The sequence below is a fragment of the Rhopalosiphum maidis genome, chromosome 4 (assembly GCF_003676215.2).
Source record: "Rhopalosiphum maidis isolate BTI-1 chromosome 4, ASM367621v3, whole genome shotgun sequence".
NCBI lineage: Eukaryota > Metazoa > Arthropoda > Insecta > Hemiptera > Aphididae > Rhopalosiphum > Rhopalosiphum maidis.
Window position 1 is genome coordinate 307,526 of NC_040880.1, and position 23,667 is coordinate 331,192.

At 49.8% G+C, this 23,667-nt stretch overlaps 2 protein-coding genes across 2 annotated transcripts; both read right to left on the minus strand.

Moving 5' to 3' along the window:
- Positions 1-1,995: 1,995 nt before the first annotated feature.
- Positions 1,996-2,736, minus strand: LOC113547862. Its single transcript, XM_026948410.1, has one exon. The coding sequence runs from the start codon at positions 2,734-2,736 to the stop codon at positions 1,996-1,998; it is 741 nt and encodes a 246-aa protein (XP_026804211.1).
- A 9,726-nt stretch (positions 2,737-12,462) lies between these two features.
- Positions 12,463-14,304, minus strand: LOC113547882. The gene is made up of 2 exons (XM_026948448.1): positions 13,474-14,304; positions 12,463-13,368 (listed from the first exon to the last, which is right to left on the minus strand). The coding sequence occupies exons 1-2, from the start codon at positions 14,302-14,304 to the stop codon at positions 12,463-12,465; spliced, it is 1,737 nt and encodes a 578-aa protein (XP_026804249.1).
- Positions 14,305-23,667: the final 9,363 nt, after the last annotated feature.

Sequence of the window (23,667 nt, forward strand, 5' to 3'; positions counted from 1 at the left end):
GGTTACACCAGCGGGCAGCGGCAAGCGGAACACGGTATCGAACGCGACGTTCCACAGGAGCGGTCCGAGCACGGAGCCCTGAGGGACTCCGCACGTGACTCCCACGGTCACTGGAACGCCCCCGCTGTCGTCGCACACGTGCAGGACTCGGTCGCTGAGGTACGAGTCGAGAACCCGTCGTACGTATGGCGGGAAACCCATCCGCACCAACGCCGCGCGCACCACTCCCCACCCGACGGTGTTGAACGCGTTCCGGATGTCCAGACTCACGGCAACGGCGTAACGGCGTGCGTTCACGGCGGCCCGGAGCCGCCCGCGAAGCAACCGCAACGCGTCGTCCGTGCACCGTCCGCCCCGGAAGCCAAACTGCCTTTCGGACAACTCGACGCCCGAGGCGGACATGTGGCTGTTCATCCGGACCGCCAACAGGAACTCGAAGATCTTGCCGACGTCGTCCAGGAGGCACAGCGGACGGTACGAAGACGGCATCCCCTCCGGCTTTCCCGGTTTGGCGAGAAGCGCGAGCCGAGCGCGCTTCCACCGGCCGGGGAAGATGCCTTCCCTCAGGCAGAGGTTGAACACGTCGACCAGCCACCCAGGACTCACCGCGTGCACGACGCCCCAGACCCGGCTTGGAATGCCATCTGGACCGGGCGCCCTGCAGCGGCTCCCGAAGCGACCGACCGCCGCGGTAACCTCCTCCAGAGAGAACTCCGCAACGTCCTCGGGCCGCACTCCCACGAGATCGGCAGGCTCCCCGTCTCTATCCCCTCGGGGGAAGAGGACGGCGGCGATGTCGCAGACCGTCTGCGGTTCCATCGACGCCGTCGCCGGGGGCCCACGGAGCTTCTTCAAGACGACCTTATAGGGTTTCCCCCAGGGGTCGTCGTCGACGGTCTTCACCAACTCTGCCCAGCACCTCGCCTTCGCCTCGCGAATGCGGTGCTTCAGCTCCTTTCGAGCCTCCCGGTAGTCTCGCTCGACGTCCGCCGCGGACACGTCACCGCCGTGGGCGCGTCCGCGACGCCTGATCCACAGCCGTTTCCTTCGCACGCATTCGGCGCGCGCGGCCGCGACATTGCCGTTCCACCAGTAAACCGGTGGTCTTCCCCGAGGATGTGGGTTCCTCCGGGGGAGAGCCATGTCACAAGCCGCGGTCACGCAGCCGACCAGCCTCTCGGCCGTGGCTTCGGCGCCTCCGGAACCGGCTGGAGCTACCGAGGGCAGAGTCGCTCCCGTCCACTCTACGGTGAGAACGGCCGCGGCGAGCAGGTCCGCGTCCATCCGGGAAGTACGCCAACCCGGATGCCGCCGACCAGCCGCTGCCGCCGCCGGGGGATCACCGGAGGTGTCCGGGAGCGTGCGTCCGGTGCGATATGAAAACACAAGTGATGGTGGTCACTCATGTTCTCCACGTCCGTACGCACGGTCCACCCCCGAATCCTCCTCGCGGCGGATTCGGAGGCAAAGGTCACGTCGACGCACGAACCCCTCCCCCTCCCGAAGAACGTCGGTTCCCGACCCGAGTTGATGACGACCAGCCCCAAGGAATCGGCGAACGCGGCGAGATCGTCACCGCGGACTTCCGTGAGGCGGTCCCCCCAGGACGCCGACCGGGCGTTAAAATCTCCCCCAACAATGAGGTCGATTCCAACACCGCGATCCCTCCTCACAGAAGCCTCGAGACGACCCAGGAACTGCCCGAACTCAGCGACGGACATGGCGGGGGAAGCATAGCAGCTGAAGGCGCGAACCGCGCCCCCACGGTAGCCGCTACGAACCCGTCGCCCGACTCTACGTCGCTGAGTGTAAGTCCGGGGCGGAAGACAGCCAAGGCGGCTCGACCCGTGGAGTCGAAGTGCCAGCCAGTTCGACCGCCACCTTGCGGCTCACTGACCAGCGCCACCGCGATGTCTTCCGCCCTCACGAACTCCCCGAGCAGGTCCTGGGCTGCCCGGCAGTGGTTTAGGTTCGTCTGCACGTACCTTAGCTCCATCACGACTGCGGCCCCGACGACGACGACGCGGAGGCGGAACGGCCCGCCGGCCGCCCGGCCAACTGCTGCGACGACTCCTCCGCCACTGGCTGCATCTCGGCAGGCACCTCCTCCACCGCGACTGCTGTACCACCGCTAAAACTTCCTCCAACGACCGAAGATGGGCCGCCGCTTCCTCTTCTGCCTTCCGAGCAGCCCCGCGAGAGGTGGCTGGTGGCTCCACACCTGTAGCAGGCCCGAGGCTTTGCCGCGTTGCGGCACTCGGCGGCGAGGTGGCCCTTTTGCTGGCACCGGAAGCAGGTGGTTTGCTTCTTTTCAAGAAGCTTTACCCTGCAACGGGTCCAGCCGACCACCACCACCTTTGCCTCGGCCAGAGCTATGGCGTCGCGGAAAGGTAAATCTACCCTCGCGACGCGGTCGCCGCGGCTGCCACCGTTTTTCCTGATGGAAATTCGGTCAACGTCAGGAGCCGCGACGACAACTCCGGCCGCGCCGAGCCCTCCGACCACGTCCTCCACTTCTACCCATTCAGGGACATCCAGAAGGAGGACGGGAGTCTTCCGCTCGGGCCTTCTTACTCTGGCGGCCTCTCCTACCACCTCTCGGATCCTCCTCTCCAGGATTCTGGCTTTTTCCTCGCCTTCCACTTCGAGGAGGATTCCGCCGGCTTTGGTGCGCCTCGTAGTCACCACTTTGACCCCGAGACTTGCCAAGCTCACGGAACCAGACACCCTTTTCATAACTGCCGCCAGCGAACCCCCCTCGGCCGGGCGGTCAATGGTGACGGCTGCGGTCCTAGGGGCTCTCTGGCGAAGCAATGAGATCTTCTCCGTTGCCGGAGAAGACTGGGCTTTGGGCCGGGACGGGGATTTCTTCTTTCCCCTTTGGACCACCTGGCTCCATGTGGGCTGCTCGGATCCCTGAGGACCTCTTCGCCTCCGCTTCCGCTGCTGCTGCTGCTGCTGCTGTTGCTGCTGCGGCTGCTGCTGCTAACCTAACCTAACCTAACCTAACCTAACCTAACCTAACCTAACCTAACCTAACCTAACCTAACCTAACCTAACCTAACCTAACCTAACCTAACCTAACCTAACCTAACCTAACCTAACCTAACCTAACCTAACCTAACCTAACCTAACCTAACCTAACCTACCTAACCTAACCTAACCTAACCTAACCTAACCTAACCTAACCTAACCTAACCTACCTAACCTAACCTAACCTAACCTAACCTAACCTAACCTAACCTAACCTAACCTAACCTAACCTAACCTAACCTAACCTAACCTAACCTAACCTAACCTAACCTAACCTAACCTAACCTAACCTAACCTAACCTAACCTAACCTAACCTAACCTAACCTAACCTACCTAACCTAACCTAACCTAACCTAACCCCTTACAATGGTACCTTAAACCTATTGAGAGGCCTGCCCTCAGCCCGAGGCTAAGAGAAGGCCGCCCCAGCCGACGACCCAGCTAGCCGCCGAGGTCGCCCCGCCGAACGCGTCGCCGTCATCTCCGCCGCCTAGACGGAGCCACCCCCTGCCGAAACTGCCTCCCGCGTTCGGCCTCCTCCTTGGCGGTCATCACTGCCCTCGCGTAGTCGGCAACCGCCCCCCAGTTGGCCGGGTTCTCCAACATCTTGGGGACCAGCCCGCCAGGGTCGAAGGGTCCGATCACGTCGACGAGACGCTCGCGTTCACCCCTGAACGCTTCGCAGCGAACGAGGGTGTGGTGAGCGTCGTCGACTTCCTCACCGTAGCCGTCGGGTGGTCCGCAGTGGGAACACCCGGCAGACGGTGCACGGTTGATCTTCCGGAGAAACCGGTTGAAACAACCATGCCCCGTCATCAGCTGGGTGAGGTGAAAGGACATCTCCCCGTGCGTCCTGGACACCCACCGGCAGAGCAGGTCCGGGGGGATCAAGGTGCGGGTCCACTCGCGTCCGCTGTCCGCGGGCGGAACCTCGCGCCGCATCTCCCGAGCCCACTGTGCCAACACCCGAGCCCTCAGAGACTGAGGGTCGTGTGCCGGCGCTGCCTCCGCTGGATCGCCCGGCGGGAGGGGCCCCCCGTCGTCCGTTCCCGTCGGCCGCGTCGCCCTTCTGGCCCCGAACGACACGAATCGTTCCTTGGCCATCAGGACGATGGGGATGGTGCGCGCGACGACCGTCACGGCGTCGTAGGACACGGTCCGGTACGCACTCACGCTGCCAATGGCGGCGATGCGCTGAACCGATGCCAACACCTTCGGGCCGGTCCTGCTGACAGCCAGGTCAGGCCCCCACGTAGGAGCGCCGTACAACATCACTGAATGCACGACGCTCACCAGCAGGCGCCTCCTGCTCTCGCGAGGACCGCCGATGTTAGGCATCAGTCCGCGCAGCGCCGCCATGACTCGCCTGGCCTTGTCGGCCGCGGCGCGAAAGTGCGCGTTGTACCACGTCCCCTTGCCCTCGTGCAAGATCCCCAAATAGTTGAGGGTCTCGCACAACTGGACCGCCTGATCCCCGATCCGCAGCCTCAGGTCGGGCGACCCATACTGAGCCTTGAAGACCACAGCCTCCGTCTTGTCGACGGCGAGCTGCAGCCCCAAGTCCCCGATGTGGCCGGCGACCGTAGCCAGGGCGGCGTTCGCGCGGTCCTGCAGCGCCGACAACGTGTTCCCCTCCGACACAATGAGCGTGTCGTCCGCGTACCCGATGATGGTTACACCAGCGGGCAGCGGCAAGCGGAACACGGTATCGAACGCGACGTTCCACAGGAGCGGTCCGAGCACGGAGCCCTGAGGGACTCCGCACGTGACTCCCACGGTCACTGGAACGCCCCCGCTGTCGTCGCACACGTGCAGGACTCGGTCGCTGAGGTACGAGTCGAGAACCCGTCGTACGTATGGCGGGAAACCCATCCGCACCAACGCCGCGCGCACCACTCCCCACCCGACGGTGTTGAACGCGTTCCGGATGTCCAGACTCACGGCAACGGCGTAACGGCGTGCGTTCACGGCGGCCCGGAGCCGCCCGCGAAGCAACCGCAACGCGTCGTCCGTGCACCGTCCGCTCCGGAAGCCGAACTGCCTTTCGGACAACTCGACGCCCGAGGCGGACATGTGGCTGTTCATCCGGACCGCCAACAGGAACTCGAAGATCTTGCCGACGTCGTCCAGGAGGCACAGCGGACGGTACGAAGACGGCATCCCCTCCGGCTTTCCCGGTTTGGCGAGAAGCGCGAGCCGAGCGCGCTTCCACCGGCCGGGGAAGATGCCTTCCCTCAGGCAGAGGTTGAACACGTCGACCAGCCACCCAGGACTCACCGCGTGCACGACGCCCCAGACCCGGCTTGGAATGCCATCTGGACCGGGCGCCCTGCAGCGGCTCCCGAAGCGACCGACCGCCGCGGTAACCTCCTCCAGAGAGAACTCCGCAACGTCCTCGGGCCGCACTCCCACGAGATCGGCAGGCTCCCCGTCTCTATCCCCTCGGGGGAAGAGGACGGCGGCGATGTCGCAGACCGTCTGCGGTTCCATCGACGCCGTCGCCGGGGGCCCACGGAGCTTCTTCAAGACGACCTTATAGGGTTTCCCCCAGGGGTCGTCGTCGACGGTCTTCACCAACTCTGCCCAGCACTTCGCCTTCGCCTCGCGAATGCGGTGCTTCAGCTCCTTTCGAGCCTCCCGGTAGTCTCGCTCGACGTCCGCCGCGGACACGTCACCGCCGTGGGCGCGTCCGCGACGCCTGATCCACAGCCGTTTCCTTCGCACGCATTCGGCGCGCGCGGCCGCGACATTGCCGTTCCACCAGTAAACCGGTGGTCTTCCCCGAGGATGTGGGTTCCTCCGGGGGAGAGCCATGTCACAAGCCGCGGTCACGCAGCCGACCAGCCCCTCGGCCATGGCTTCGGCGCCTCCGGAACCGGTTGGAGCTACCGAGGGCAGAGTCGCTCCCGTCCACTCTACGGTGAGAACGGCCGCGGCGAGCAGGTCCGCGTCCATCCGGGAAGTACGCCAACCCGGATGCCGCCGACCAGCCGCTGCCGCCGCCGGGGGATCACCGGAGGTGTCCGGGAGCGTGCGTCCGGTGCGATATGAAAAACACAAGTGATGGTGGTCACTCATGTTCTCCACGTCCGTACGCACGGTCCACCCCCGAATCCTCCTCGCGGCGGATTCGGAGGCAAAGGTCACGTCGACGCACGAACCCCTCCCCCTCCCGAAGAACGTCGGTTCCCGACCCGAGTTGATGACGACCAGCCCCAAGGAATCGGCGAACGCGGCGAGATCGTCACCGCGGACTTCCGTGATGCGGTCCCCCCAGGACGCCGACCGGGCGTTAAAATCTCCCCCAACAATGAGGTCGATTCCAACACCGCGATCCCTCCTCACAGAAGCCTCGAGACGACCCAGGAACTGCCCGAACTCAGCGACGGACATGGCGGGGGAAGCATAGCAGCTGAAGGCGCGAACCGCGCCCCCCACGGTAGCCGCTACGAACCCGTCGCCCGACTCTACGTCGCTGAGTGTAAGTCCGGGGCGGAAGACAGCCAAGGCGGCTCGACCCGTGGAGTCGAAGTGCCAGCCAGTTCGACCGCCACCTTGCGGCTCACTGACCAGCGCCACCGCGATGTCTTCCGCCCTCACGAACTCCCCGAGCAGGTCCTGGGCTGCCCGGCAGTGGTTTAGGTTCGTCTGCACGTACCTTAGCTCCATCATGGCTGCGGCCCCGACGACGACGACGCGGAGGCGGAACGGCCCGCCGGCCGCCCGGCCAACTGCTGCGACGACTCCTCCGCCACTGGCTGCATCTCGGCAGGCACCTCCTCCACCGCGACTGTTGTACCACCGCTAAAACTTCCTCCAACGACCGAAGATGGGCCGCCGCTTCCTCTTCTGCCTTCCGAGCAGCCCCGCGAGAGGTGGCTGGTGGCTCCACACCTGTAGCAGGCCCGAGGCTTTGCCGCGTTGCGGCACTCGGCGGCGAGGTGGCCCTTTTGCTGGCACCGGAAGCAGGTGGTTTGCTTCTTTTCAAGAAGCTTTACCCTGCAACGGGTCCAGCCGACCACCACCACCTTTGCCTCGGCCAGAGCGATGGCGTCGCGGAAAGGTAAATCTACCCTCGCGACGCGGTCGCCGCGGCTGCCACCGTTTTTCCTGATGGAAATTCGGTCAACGTCAGGAGCCGCGACGACTACTCCGGCCGCGCCGAGCCCTCCGACCACGTCCTCCACTTCTACCCATTCAGGGACATCCAGAAGGAGGACGGGAGTCTTCCGCTCGGGCCTTCTTACCCTGGCGGCCTCTCCTACCACCTCTCGGATCCTCCTCTCCAGGATTCTGGCTTTTTCCTCGCCTTCCACTTCGAGGAGGATTCCGCCGACTTTGGTGCGCCTCGTAGTCACCACTTTGACCCCGAGACTTGCCAAGCTCACGGAACCAGACACCCTTTTCATAACTGCCGCCAGCGAACCCCCCTCGGCCGGGCGGTCAATGGTGACGGCTGCGGTCCTAGGGGCTCTCTGGCGAAGCAATGAGATCTTCTCCGTTGCCGGAGAAGACTGGGCTTTGGGCCGGGACGGGGATTTCTTCTTTCCCCTTTGGACCACCTGGCTCCATGTGGGCTGCTCGGATCCCTGAGGGCCTCTTCGCCTCCGCTTCCGCTGCTGCTGCTGCTGCTGCTGCTGCTGCTGCTGTTGCTGCTGCGGCTGCTGCTGCTGCTGCTGCTGCTGCTGCTGCTGTTGCTGCTGCGGCTGCTGCTGCTGCTGCTGCTGCTGCTGCTGCCGCTGCCGCTGCTGTTGTTGCTGCTGCTGCTGCTGCTGCTGCTGCTTCTGCTGCTGCTGCTGCTGCTTCTGTTGCTGCTGCTGTTGCTGCCGCTGCTGCTGCTGCGGCTTCTGCTGTGGTTGTTGCTGCTGCTGTTGCCGCTGGCGCTGTCGCTGTTGTGGCTTCTGCTGCGCCTGGTCTGTCGTCTGCGTCCCCGCACAGACCCTTTTGACCGGGTTGCTCCCAATCGCAATGGTCTGCGTAGAGGCACATACGCCCGTCACGCCTGCTGCCGCACCACCACTCCGGGACTGACCGCCATCGTTGACCGCCTTTGTCATGGCGTTGGCAGCCTTTGCTACCGCTTCACGGACTGAACCTATTGCTGCTACAGCAAGAAGCACCCCTTCTATAGCCGCCTTGGCTTCGATGCTTCTCACTTTAACAGACCACAGCTCGAGGTCCCTCGCTTTGGCTGTCAGGAGTTTAAGGTCTCCGTCCTGCGCCTTCAAACAGCCCCTAAGGTTTTTCCAACCGTCGGGGATGCTCATCGAACCAGCTCCAGTTGATCCTACAGTATCTTCAGTGGCTTTCCGGCCACTGGAGAGAGCCTGTTTCGCACTCCCTCCGGCAGTAACTCTACCAGCTCCGTTGCTGGCGGTAGAAGCCTGCCTCAGCACTTCTACACTTTTAGTGCTTACAGGTGATGACGACACCTGGGGCGAGCACCGTCCCCCAACCGCCGGCTCTGGGGTCTCCGATACCCCTGAAGCAGTAACCGTTTTCTTGGTGCATGAACTGTCCATTTTGATTGGTGGTTGGCTAGGCCTCCACTGACGACACCAGCCTCGCGCCGTCTGTCCGGTTATCAGTCCATGGTCCAGATCTACCAGGGCACCGGGGGTCGATCAATCCCCCGATGGTGGTTTACGGTTCCTTCCGTGTCCGTTTGCTGTTGTTAGCAGGGGGACAAGACCTGCCGATACCAACCAATTAAGGTCAGGACCGGCGCGAGAGTGGAGACCTCTTAGCACCAACCAAGTGATTGGCGGTGAGCCCCCCCACCACGTCAAGGTGGGTCCCGTCGGGGGGGAACCTAACCTAACCTAACCTAACCTAACCTAACCTAACCTAACCTAACCTAACCTAACCTAACCTAACCTAACCTAAACCTAACCTAACCTAACCTAACCTAACCTTTTTTTTTTTTTTTTTTTTTTTTTGAACCGGCAATACACTCACCACCCGGAAACGCCGTGAGGCAATACTTCGGGTGGTGAGTCGCCATCGTTTATTGGGTAAAAAAACAACAAAATATATATACAACAATATAAATGAATTGTAAACACAAAATAAACGATATTCATATGGGGTGAGGAAGGGACAGTCCCCCTTCCACAACCCCTTACAATGGTACCTTAAACCTATTGAGAGGCCTGCCCTCAGCCCGAGGCTAAGAGAAGGCCGCCCCAGCCGACGACCCAGCTAGCCGCCGAGGTCGCCCCGCCGAACGCGTCGCCGTCATCTCCGCCGCCTAGACGGAGCCACCCCCTGCCGAAACTGCCTCCCGCGTTCGGCCTCCTCCTTGGCGGTCATCACTGCCCTCGCGTAGTCGGCAACCGCCCCCCAGTTGGCCGGGTTCTCCAACATCTTGGGGACCAGCCCGCCAGGGTCGAAGGGTCCGATCACGTCGACGAGACGCTCGCGTTCACCCCTGAACGCTTCGCAGCGAACGAGGGTGTGGTGAGCGTCGTCGACTTCCTCACCGTAGCCGTCGGGTGGTCCGCAGTGGGAACACCCGGCAGACGGTGCACGGTTGATCTTCCGGAGAAACCGGTTGAAACAACCATGCCCCGTCATCAGCTGGGTGAGGTGAAAGGACATCTCCCCGTGCGTCCTGGACACCCACCGGCAGAGCAGGTCCGGGGGGATCAAGGTGCGGGTCCACTCGCGTCCGCTGTCCGCGGGCGGAACCTCGCGCCGCATCTCCCGAGCCCACTGTGCCAACACCCGAGCCCTCAGAGACTGAGGGTCGTGTGCCGGCGCTGCCTCCGCTGGATCGCCCGGCGGGAGGGGCCCCCCGTCGTCCGTTCCCGTCGGCCGCGTCGCCCTTCTGGCCCCGAACGACACGAATCGTTCCTTGGCCATCAGGACGATGGGGATGGTGCGCGCGACGACCGTCACGGCGTCGTAGGACACGGTCCGGTACGCACTCACGCTGCCAATGGCGGCGATGCGCTGAACCGATGCCAACACCTTCGGGCCGGTCCTGCTGACAGCCAGGTCAGGCCCCCACGTAGGAGCGCCGTACAACATCACTGAATGCACGACGCTCACCAGCAGGCGCCTCCTGCTCTCGCGAGGACCGCCGATGTTAGGCATCAGTCCGCGCAGCGCCGCCATGACTCGCCTGGCCTTGTCGGCCGCGGCGCGAAAGTGCGCGTTGTACCACGTCCCCTTGCCCTCGTGCAAGATCCCCAAATAGTTGAGGGTCTCGCACAACTGGACGGCCTGATCCCCGATCCGCAGCCTCAGGTCGGGCGACCCATACTGAGCCTTGAAGACCACAGCCTCCGTCTTGTCGACGGCGAGCTGCAGCCCCAAGTCCCCGATGTGGCCGGCGACCGTAGCCAGGGCGGCGTTCGCGCGGTCCTGCAGCGCCGACAACGTGTTCCCCTCCGACACAATGAGCGTGTCGTCCGCGTACCCGATGATGGTTACACCAGCGGGCAGCGGCAAGCGGAACACGGTATCGAACGCGACGTTCCACAGGAGCGGTCCGAGCACGGAGCCCTGAGGGACTCCGCACGTGACTCCCACGGTCACTGGAACGCCCCCGCTGTCGTCGCACACGTGCAGGACTCGGTCGCTGAGGTACGAGTCGAGAACCCGTCGTACGTATGGCGGGAAACCCATCCGCACCAACGCCGCGCGCACCACTCCCCACCCGACGGTGTTGAACGCGTTCCGGATGTCCAGACTCACGGCAACGGCGTAACGGCGTGCGTTCACGGCGGCCCGGAGCCGCCCGCGAAGCAACCGCAACGCGTCGTCCGTGCACCGTCCGCTCCGGAAGCCGAACTGCCTTTCGGACAACTCGACGCCCGAGGCGGACATGTGGCTGTTCATCCGGACCGCCAACAGGAACTCGAAGATCTTGCCGACGTCGTCCAGGAGGCACAGCGGACGGTACGAAGACGGCATCCCCTCCGGCTTTCCCGGTTTGGCGAGAAGCGCGAGCCGAGCGCGCTTCCACCGGCCGGGGAAGATGCCTTCCCTCAGGCAGAGGTTGAACACGTCGACCAGCCACCCAGGACTCACCGCGTGCACGACGCCCCAGACCCGGCTTGGAATGCCATCTGGACCGGGCGCCCTGCAGCGGCTCCCGAAGCGACCGACCGCCGCGGTAACCTCCTCCAGAGAGAACTCCGCAACGTCCTCGGGCCGCACTCCCACGAGATCGGCAGGCTCCCCGTCTCTATCCCCTCGGGGGAAGAGGACGGCGGCGATGTCGCAGACCGTCTGCGGTTCCATCGACGCCGTCGCCGGGGGCCCACGGAGCTTCTTCAAGACGACCTTATAGGGTTTCCCCCAGGGGTCGTCGTCGACGGTCTTCACCAACTCTGCCCAGCACTTCGCCTTCGCCTCGCGAATGCGGTGCTTCAGCTCCTTTCGAGCCTCCCGGTAGTCTCGCTCGACGTCCGCCGCGGACACGTCACCGCCGTGGGCGCGTCCGCGACGCCTGATCCACAGCCGTTTGCTTCGCACGCATTCGGCGCGCGCGGCCGCGACATTGCCGTTCCACCAGTAAACCGGTGGTCTTCCCCGAGGATGTGGGTTCCTCCGGGGGAGAGCCATGTCACAAGCCGCGGTCACGCAGCCGACCAGCCTCTCGGCCATGGCTTCGGCGCCTCCGGAACCGGTTGGAGCTACCGAGGGCAGAGTCGCTCCCGTCCACTCTACGGTGAGAACGGCCGCGGCGAGCAGGTCCGCGTCCATCCGGGAAGTACGCCAACCCGGATGCCGCCGACCAGCCGCTGCCGCCGCCGGGGGATCACCGGAGGTGTCCGGGAGCGTGCGTCCGGTGCGATATGAAAAACACAAGTGATGGTGGTCACTCATGTTCTCCACGTCCGTACGCACGGTCCACCCCCGAATCCTCCTCGCGGCGGATTCGGAGGCAAAGGTCACGTCGACGCACGAACCCCTCCCCCTCCCGAAGAACGTCGGTTCCCGACCCGAGTTGATGACGACCAGCCCCAAGGAATCGGCGAACGCGGCGAGATCGTCACCGCGGACTTCCGTGAGGCGGTCCCCCCAGGACGCCGACCGGGCGTTAAAATCTCCCCCAACAATGAGGTCGATTCCAACACCGCGATCCCTCCTCACAGAAGCCTCGAGACGACCCAGGAACTGCCCGAACTCAGCGACGGACATGGCGGGGGAAGCATAGCAGCTGAAGGCGCGAACCGCGCCCCCCACGGTAGCCGCTACGAACCCGTCGCCCGACTCTACGTCGCTGAGTGTAAGTCCGGGGCGGAAGACAGCCAAGGCGGCTCGACCCGTGGAGTCGAAGTGCCAGCCAGTTCGACCGCCACCTTGCGGCTCACTGACCAGCGCCACCGCGATGTCTTCCGCCCTCACGAACTCCCCGAGCAGGTCCTGGGCTGCCCGGCAGTGGTTTAGGTTCGTCTGCACGTACCTTAGCTCCATCATGGCTGCGGCCCCGACGACGACGACGCGGAGGCGGAACGGCCCGCCGGCCGCCCGGCCAACTGCCGCGACGACTCCTCCGCCACTGGCTGCATCTCGGCAGGCACCTCCTCCACCGCGACTGTCGTACCACCGCTAAAACTTCCTCCAACGACCGAAGATGGGCCGCCGCTTCCTCTTCTGCCTTCCGAGCAGCCCCGCGAGAGGTGGCTGGTGGCTCCACACCTGTAGCAGGCCCGAGGCTTTGCCGCGTTGCGGCACTCGGCGGCGAGGTGGCCCTTTTGCTGGCACCGGAAGCAGGTGGTTTGCTTCTTTTCAAGAAGCTTTACCCTGCAACGGGTCCAGCCGACCACCACCACCTTTGCCTCGGCCAGAGCGATGGCGTCGCGGAAAGGTAAATCTACCCTCGCGACGCGGTCGCCGCGGCTGCCACCGTTTTTCCTGATGGAAATTCGGTCAGCGTCAGGAGCCGCGACGACTACTCCGGCCGCGCCGAGCCCTCCGACCACGTCCTCCACTTCTACCCATTCAGGAACATCCAGAAGGAGGACGGGAGTCTTCCGCTCGGGCCTTCTTACCCTGGCGGCCTCTCCTACCACCTCTCGGATCCTCCTCTCCAGGATTCTGGCTTTTTCCTCGCCTTCCACTTCGAGGAGGATTCCGCCGGCTTTGGTGCGCCTCGTAGTCACCACTTTGACCCCGAGACTTGCCAAGCTCACGGAACCAGACACCCTTTTCATAACTGCCGCCAGCGAACCCCCCTCGGCCGGGCGGTCAATGGTGACGGCTGCGGTCCTAGGGGCTCTCTGGCGAAGCAGTGAGATCTTCTCCGTTGCCGGAGAAGACTGGGCTTTGGGCCGGGACGGGGATTTCTTCTTTCCCCTTTGGACCACCTGGCTCCATGTGGGCTGCTCGGATCCCTGAGGACCTCTTCGCCTCCGCTTCCGCTGCTGCTGCTGCTGTTGCTGCTGCGGCTGCTGCTGCTGCTGCTGCTGCTGCTGCTGCTGCTGCTGTTGCTGCTGCGGCTGCTGCTGCTGCTGCTGCTGCTGCTGCTGCCGCTGCCGCTGCTGTTGTTGCTGCTGCTGCTGCTGCTGCTGCTGCTTCTGCTGCTGCTGCTGCTGCTTCTGTTGCTGCTGCTGTTGCTGCCGCTGCTGCTGCTGCGGCTTCTGCTGTGGTTGTTGCTGCTGCTGTTGCCGCTGGCGCTGTCGCTGTTGTGGCTTCTGCTGCGCCTGGTCTGTCGTCTGCGTCCCCGCACAGACCCTTTTGACCGGGTTGCTCCCAATCGCAATGGTCTGCGTAGAGGCACATACGCCCGTCACGCCTGCTGCCGCACCACCACTCCGGGACTGACCGCCATCGTTGACCGCCTTTGTCATGGCGTTGGCAGCCTTTGCTACCGCTTCACGGACTGAACCTATTGCTGCTACAGCAAGAAGCACCCCTTCTATAGCCGCCTTGGCTTCGATGCTTCTCACTTTAACAGACCACAGCTCGAGGTCCCTCGCTTTGGCTGTCAGGAGTTTAAGGTCTCCGTCCTGCGCCTTCAAACAGCCCCTAAGGTTTTTCCAACCGTCGGGGATGCTCATCGAACCAGCTCCAGTTGATCCTACAGTATCTTCAGTGGCTTTCCGGCCACTGGAGAGAGCCTGTTTCGCACTCCCTCCGGCAGTAACTCTACCAGCTCCGTTGCTGGCGGTAGAAGCCTGCCTCAGCACTTCTACACTTTTGGTGCTTACAGGTGATGACGACACCTGGGGCGAGCACCGTCCCCCAACCGCCGGCTCTGGGGTCTCCGATACCCCTGAAGCAGTAACCGTTTTCTTGGTGCATGAACTGTCCATTTTGTTTGGTGGTTGGCTAAGCCTCCACTGACGACACCAGCCTCGCGCCGTCTGTCCGGTTATCAGTCCATGGTCCAGATCTACCAGGGCACCGGGGGTCGATCAATCCCCCGATGGTGGTTTACGGTTCCTTCCGTGTCCGTTTGCTGTTGTTAGCAGGGGGACAAGACCTGCCGATACCAACCAATTAAGGTCAGGACCGGCGCAAGTGTGGAGACCTCTTAGCACCAACCAAGTGATTGGCGGTGAGCCCCCCCACCACGTCAAGGTGGGTCCCGTCGGGGGGGTAACCTAACCTAACCTAACCTAACCTAACCTAACCTAACCGCCCTAACCTAACCTAACCTAACCTAACCTAACCTAACCTAACCCTAACCTAACCTAGCACCAACCAAGTGATTGGCGGTGAGCCCCCCCACCACGTCAAGGTGGGTCCCGTCGGAGGGAACCTAACCTAACCTAACCTAACCTAACCTAACCTAACCTAACCTAACCTAACCTAACCTAACCCCCTGTTTTGCTCGCCTTCCTGCGCCTGGAGGCAGCCCTAACCTCTATGACACTGTCACTATACCACCAGCTCGGGGTTAGAATGATATCCGTGCTGGCATCGGCCATGAGAGGCTTTCGGGCCAGCTGCTCTGCCACTGAAATCTTCGGCTTTTTCATCGAAAGCGACGTTGGGTAGAGGAGACCAGATTCTCCCTCTCCGCCAAGATACCGTCAAGGACCTTGGTGAGGTCTGCCAGGATCGTCGCGAGTCTGTGGACCCCTGGGGGTACGTCAGTCTTAGCCGATTCGATCCTGGTGACTATGACCACGGAATTGAGAGTCGCTTTCATAATGTTGAGGCTAGCCACGAGGTCAGTGGGTCCCGCCATTCCTTTTACCAAATGCTTCGGACGAAGCGTCAAGTTTTCCCGTCGCTATGTACCGGCTGGTCGGTGACATCATCTCGATGTCCTTGACCTCGTCCGAATCGTCGTCCCATTCTTTGTCCGACATCCTGGGGGGATCGCTCCGGGATCCAAGTTGGTTTTTGGCGTCAGCCCCGAGTAGGGAGGGGTTCCCCTTGCTCGGACCCTGGAGAGGGTGCCGCCGGCGTTCCCGCTGCCTAGGTTTTGTGCCTTTCGAGTTTGCAGACAGCTTGCCTGTTTCGGAGCCCTGTAGCTCGGCCCTGGATAGGACTAGAGGGTCCGGGTTTTCGAAGGCCTATCGGCAGTGTTCAGGGGAAGTCTGGGGATTTCGGGGAGGCAAATTTTTGCACTAAACATTATACCATATACACATAGAGTTAGGTTAGTACTTATATGGCTATACAATATTTTGTATATAAAATAAATTGCCCTGCTTTGTATGATGTATAATCTTAAATGTGTAATTTTGTTGTACTTTACAAACAGCCGTTGGGATATATTATTTTATTTAAATATGCATCGGCTATCAGCAGCTAAAAACTGTTTTGAAAATACTTCTAATATAAATATTTGAATACGTCTAAAACGTCTATACAAAAAGTTGATGGTTAAAGCAATTGTTTTTAAATATTTGCTCATTATTCTAATGCCTTGAATGTTAATCATGAAATACAAATAAAAATATAATTGTATGTAGTATTTTTTGAAGTAGGAGAAATAAATTAAAAATAAAAAAAAAAATAATTGAATAAACTACACTTTACTATAATATTTTCAATAATAATATTGTATATAAATAAGTCATACGATGACAAAATATGATATATAATCTATGGTCATTATTATATAAGTAAATATATTATTATATTTCTTTTTTTTTTGCGAAATGCTGTTCCAGCATTATAAATTTTGATAGGCATTTAAATATTTGAATTGGACACATTATAAAAATGTTTCATACTTCTTAGGCCTTTTAAAAATCAAAATAATTAAAGAATACAATAAAGAATATTGAGATTATTGGCTGGAAGTTGCCTGATAATATGCATTAGAGGAGTCAAATACTTTTTACTTAAGCATATATGGTAATAGGTGGATTTGTTTGACATTAGAATTATTTGAGTTAGACTTATTATAGTATCGTGTAAAAATTTTTGCCCTATATATAGATTATAGGATATTGTATCCTTCGGTAATTGGTAGGATGGTCGTAGAAACAAAGCGCACATTTTGCTTGAGTAGCACATAGTTTAATGCATTCTGAGGATGAATGGTTAACTCTAAAGCGTGAATATTACAGCGAGCGGGTAAGCTATTTATAAAGGATTCTCACCGGGTTGTTAGCGTCGGGTCCCTTTATTGGTCATGGCTCACATACGTCAGTCATATAATTAAGGAAGACCAGGCAGAACTTCTATTATATATTAGAGCATCTATTTTTTTCTTTTGTTTAGTAAATGTCTAAAATTATAGTTTGTGCGGTAATAAATAAAACTTAAATAATAATTAAAAGGTTTCTTTTCTAAAATCTTTCCTAAATCGGATAGATAGGAAATACTATGGAATACTCCACATCGGTACATATCAATTGGCATACTTATTTTTTTTTTTTACAATTCAGAATCCTATTTTCTATAATGCAGTATAGTAGAAACAATTGTATTTATTTATTGTAGACTAAAATTATTTTTTTCCTTAAATTATTATTTTTATTATTGTTATAAACGTGCATTTCAGTAGAGTTAACGCAATTTAATTATTATTTTATTACTCTTAAGAAAAGTTTATTACCTAGGAGTATTTATTTATGTTGCAGATAATTTAGATTTGTATCGTAAAATATGTACGCTAAAATACAAAAAATTAATTAATAAAATAAGTTAATTAATACAATAATACACTATAATGTAATTCTTAAAGATTCACGGTTTCGTTAAGAATTTAACAGTAAATAAATTAAAACTGATAATGTTCCAATCTAAAATATGTTGCACTAACAAATCGTTGTATTTTATGTTACTGAACGCGGAGTAACTAAATACTGCAGTTGTATTTATAATTGTAGAACCAGAGCCTATATTATTTTTATAATTATGTGATTACATTTTAATATTTTATAATACTTGCATTCACAATAATAATCTTAATTAATAATTATATTAGTAAAGTATTTTAAAATAATATTTTCAATGGCATAACGCATAAGTATCTTAAAAAAAATGTATATTTTATTTAATTTGAATATTTTTATATGTATTATTAAAGCATTTTACTTTTATTTAAGTTCAAACACATACATAAAACGTCTTATTTATAAGGATTAAAATGGTCTTAAAGTATTTAATTCTGATGGGCTGCTGATTTAGTTTAATAGGCTTTAAAATAACACAAGAAGTGTAAAACAGATTTAAATTTATTTGCTCTGCAAGCGAAGGAACGACAATCCTTCTTAAAGGGAACATTGTGAATCCTTCCCAATTGTCTTCGGTGCCGTATCTTTAAATAACACTAAAATTAAATCCGTATACTGGAAGGTTTACCTAGGTACCTATTCAATGTTAAATTATCTTATCTTAGTAGTATATAGTAATATTGGAATATACATATACTTTAGTTACTGACAAGTACTTTGGAACAAATTTCTTTTGTAATTTACAAAGAAAGATCTACACGAATATACCTATATTGTATATAATAATAATATAATACCAGCAGATACAGTTATTTCAACTGTATAATCATTATAATATAAGTAAATACCTAAAATTTATAATATTTGCCAGTTATTGTCTTATTGATCATAAAAAGTAATTTACATTAAATGTATTCATCATATCAAAATCGTGATTTGAGCGTTATATTTGTTTTATTTTTTAATAATGTTTATATACTAATAGATATAACCCACTTAACATTTTACAATAACCAATAATATATAATATCCATTATCTGTTTAAATTTAGATTTTATTTTGTACTAGTTTAAATTTTAAATGAACGTCTTCGTAATATCAAAATAACAAAACCATCTTTCTTTCTTTTAACTCGCGTCCTCATAAGAGGTTCTGTGAAATTGATGGATAAAAATAAAATAATTTAGTAATACACACCTAACTATATGTAACTGTTGATCTATTTGTATAAGGATTTAAATGATTTTAAATCACATATTTCAGATAATTTAATACAAAAATTAAAATTAACATTAAACAGTTAATGAAAAATAATAAAACAATTAGCATAATATGAAATTTTATAAAATAATAATAAAAGATAATTCAACATAAAATGTATAATATAATAATAAAACATAATAAATTTACTCAAAATATCTAGTAATAAGTAATAATAGAATTATAAAAAGATTCAATAGAGTTAATATGAAATAAATCAATTTGGATATCATTGGCTAACCTCATAATAATATCTATTGGAGCATTTATTAAATAATTAATTTTATGAAATTGGACATAAAACGTATTAGTAGACCTAGTTTGACATTGAGGGACATGAAAATTCTAATGATTTAGTAATTAAGAACTGAATTTTAGATGACTTATACTCCTCCTGACTGCAAGACTATTCATATTTATTATTTAATGAGTTTATAACTATAACAAGTAACAATGGTTAATATCATTTTAGAAATGAACTTGATTGATTTACATTAAATATGAAAATACGAGTATATACGCATTATAAATATTAGTTATTTAAGTACCTAACTATATTACACTATTTATGGATATTGGATTTTAAGTCCATTTCAATTTGAATGAAAAGATTTTTAAAATTAATTTTGATAACGATACTATTATATTATAAATATAAAATTTTTGACTATTTATTACATGTTTAAAATTTAGGGAGGCAATTGCCAAGTGGGTACTTCAAAGTTGTACAGTATAAGTGTTAAATGAGTCACCGTGAAAAATTCGATTTCAATGATAAATTATTGTATCTTTGTAAAAATATCTTGATATATTTCAAGTAGGTATACTATATCAAATAAGAAGCCTTTCGGATTTCAGTTAAATACAACCAAAGAAAAAAATCATAATACTATTGATTAAAATAAATAAACAATATATTTGATCAATGTCCAATGATAATACACAACTAAAGACAATTATTGTTCTAATTGCTGCCTTTCTTAAATTTATATTTTTCAAACCAATCCGCGTGAAAGTGCAAAGGTTCACGAGCTTTAGAACTTTCTATCCTCTCTACATTTTGTTTTTGTCACACAGCCGGTTATTTTTACCAATACGTCGTTGGCTGTTTGTCTTTTGTCGTTCGTAGTCAATGCTAAACAGTGAACGGCTTTACGACTCCGTATAAGTATATATACATTATACATTACATAATACATATATATATACAATTAATCATGTATCATGTTAACTATACATGTGTCACCCCAGCGACCAGCATGAATGAAGCTTTTAAAAGTTCTACTTTACCGGTCATTTTGTTTCGTTGCGCCGTCATCACCGTCATCGCCTTCATAATCATCATTTTACCATTATATAGTTCTTATTTTCTTAATAATATAATATATATATTACAATAATGTTCTATTATATACTATTTTATGACTTGAGCCAATATTCATTGCATAATGCACGGGTTTTCGGACACGGCATATAGGTCGACATCCAAGCATGCTGATCGTCGAAAATTATATAATATTTTACGTATACTTCTTGCCAATTACTTTCAATATCCTTAATATTGTTAACGATAAATAAATTAATAATCCATGATCAAATTATATCGGTATACTTTGTTTTAATTTTAATTTTTACCATTCATTAGTTATATTATTATTGCAACCACAACCAAAACCTTAACCAGCAGTATTATAAAGTAATACGTTATTTATTAACAAACAATATATTTAGTTCTAAAATTTTCAAATTAATATGGACAAAAATATATTTATAACCATCATTTCAACTTAAAGTATCTATTATTTTATTAATTTAATGTAAATAACTAAATTGTTGCAATGAATTACTTAACTAATTAAAATTTGAAAAATAATAATTTTTAACTTGTTAACACCCAACTTTAGTAAGTAGATACTAAGTATTTTAGTATTTAAAATTAAAGAGTTGAATACTTCTATACAGAAGTAAACATTAATATAATATTATTGTGATTAATTATTAACTGTCGAAAAAATAGTACTAAACCAGAAAATTAACCATACAAGATAGTAATACAAAATAAAGTTATATATTATAATATAATATATAGTGATACTGTAAATATGTAATAACTAATAATAATTACCATTTCTACATTAGTAATTTATATTCAATTGGAAAATTTAAAAATAGTGCAAGATAATCGACATTATTTGAAATAGATAAACATATTATTTCCGTACAACAGTTAACGATTCGTTATATGCTTCTATGCAGGCTCCATCACACTACAATATAATAATATGTTAATTATTTAATCTTCACGCAATCAAAATATAACTTTAAAAATAATAATTATTGGCAATTAGTTAGCATGAAATATTATACAAATTTATTAGGACGCTTTAAACTATAAAAAACAAGTTTATGTGAGGAAAAAATTGTATTTTTACTCAGAAGACGGAAAAAATTATACCCAAAAAGAATTTATTACTAACCATTATATAGACCAATTCTTCTCAATCTGGGGACCAAGGCCGTAACTAGAAATTAATTTCATGAGGGGTTTTAAACTAAATAAATGTGTTCTAATTGTATTATAATATTGTATAGGTTATTTTACAACCACATAATATATATAACACAAAAAATTTAGGTACAGCCTGAGGGGGGGGGGCTATATTACTGGTGGGACGTGAAATTGTAATTTTAGTATATAATTAAGAAAAAATAATTAATAATTTTGATTTAAGGGGCTTTAACAGTTTTACATTAAATTTAGGAGGGCATGATAAAAAAGCTTGAGAAGCACTGATGTAGACTATTAATTTCGTTTTGCATTTATTTTGTCGGTGATTATATCTTATATGAATATGAACATTATGAACTATGTTCCCTATCATATTATGATACTGCAGTCTGCAAGTCATGAATATGTCGTCTGGTTGGGTGAATGTGCTTAAATAATTATACATATATATATATATTATATTATACATTATTATACATTATACACCAGGTTAGAGTGTACACTATATCTACAACACGTAAAGCTGCTGAACTGAACAAAGTATGCTATTATAAACGTCAAAATGTGTTGGACGTCCTGAAACCAAATACTCCAATTGTCTTTTAATTACGACTCTATTAGTAAATTGTATTGAATAATAATTATATTCAACAGTAATGACTAATGGTCATTATTATTAATGTTATTATTCAAAAATTATTATTGTGAGCGAAAACGTAATGGCGCGGGCATTCACGTGGAAGCACGTGTTTAATGGACTAGAAATTCAATGACCCATTATACTATTATTATGTAGGTTCATAATATATTATATGTTAGCTGCAATGAAAAATTTAGAATAAAAGTTCAAACTGTATTATGACATTTATCAGTTTTATTAATCGAATATTGAAATATAATTAGATATTAAGGTATATAGGTAATATAAATACAACATTATAATTTTGATTATAACGACTTTTAACTGTGTAGAAACTAACTTACAAGTATTACTGGTTTTAAGTCTGATATAAATTACTATAATACATTTTTTTTTTGAAAACCCTTGAAAATCGACGATCAAGATTTTTTTTTTTAACATGCATTCATATATTTTTGTTGTAACGATTATACAAACTATAAACTATTTTTGGTATTTTGTTGTTTAAATTATTTTTCGAATACAATAACTCGTATTGATTCTAAATTTTAACACGCCCACCCCAATAATATATTATAGGTACACCTTTATAACGCATATGTGCAAAATACTTATTCACGTATAATGTTTATGTTATTATAAATAACCTACAACTATCTATAATATTTACCATAAACTAATAATTATTGCCAACCAAAAATGTTAAATTTTTTTTATTATTATGTTCTACATTTCTTATTTTTGTATACCTATATACATTAAATCAAATAATATTTTGCAAAGTTATATAAAAATCTAGTAAGAAAGTTAAAATCTTAAATATTACATGCTGTTGCTGCAGGTATAATAATATTATGTTAACGAATGTTATAAAATAATTCTCTCTTGCAGTCCCGTAAAAGTATTTTTTTGTTAAAAAAAAAGTTTATGGACTTTTTGCTCATCCCGAGAGATTGATTCTGTCCTAATATATATGTATAGGTGTATAATACTATACATACATTTTACATTTTATAGTATAAACATTATTATTATTTCGATATCTTTTCGTTTATCACAACAAAAAAAAACATTTTTAGTTTTCCATAAATTTAATCGGTTGTACACGTTATAATCGCATTTATTTATCTGACGTATACATATATATACTTATAAATAAATCTCGTTAACGATTCACTGATGAAAAAATAGAATATTATACACACAAACGCACGTATACTTTCCACCGTCAACCACCATCATTTTTGGTGTGTACACAGAGATTCCATTATCAAGCGTAAAATTGTTGTGTGGAAATGTATATTTATACGTATACCTAATGTATATATTTAATATATGTATTAAATATATATATATTATATTATATTATTTTAAAGCGTTAGAAATCAAGAAGGGTGTAAATAAAAAAAAATATTTATATATAGTCATAATATAAAAAAATGTTGATAGGTTTAAACACATGCATATTATTTATATGTACATTTTAATGCATTAAATGTGAATTCAACGTACCCTAACATTAGTTTCCACTTTGGAAATATATATATATATATATATATTAAACCGTTGATATTATGTGGCCGCGGAGTGATTGATTATAATTAAATTTATTGAGTATATAATATATTATGTACCGTCTTAGAAAATGTTGTACTTACATGTTTTTATCATTAATTATTCATAATATACGTATTATAGCTACATTTTCAAAAAATTCAATTTTATTTAAATCATTAAAAATGCACAGGTAATGAGGGTTAATTTAAGATTTTGAAAATAAAATACATATTTTTTATATGTATATAATATATAATAATATACTCGATCAATTTAGATTATTTTAGAAAAGTTTTTAAATAGTTGGGTGAATTTATATGAATAATAAATATTTATAAATAATTTAATTTTGATCAATTATTTTTAAGTTTCTAATTTTGTTAAAATGATAATTCGAGTATACGGCAAGTACCTGTATGCAATCTAATACTTTCGATTACATATTATAGAGCTGCAGAATATTTATTTAAAACTAATTATTACTTATTATATTTTCAAAAAGTAAGATATTTTAAAAATGAAATGTTATTTTAAGTTATTCAAACTATGTTTAATATAAATTAAAATA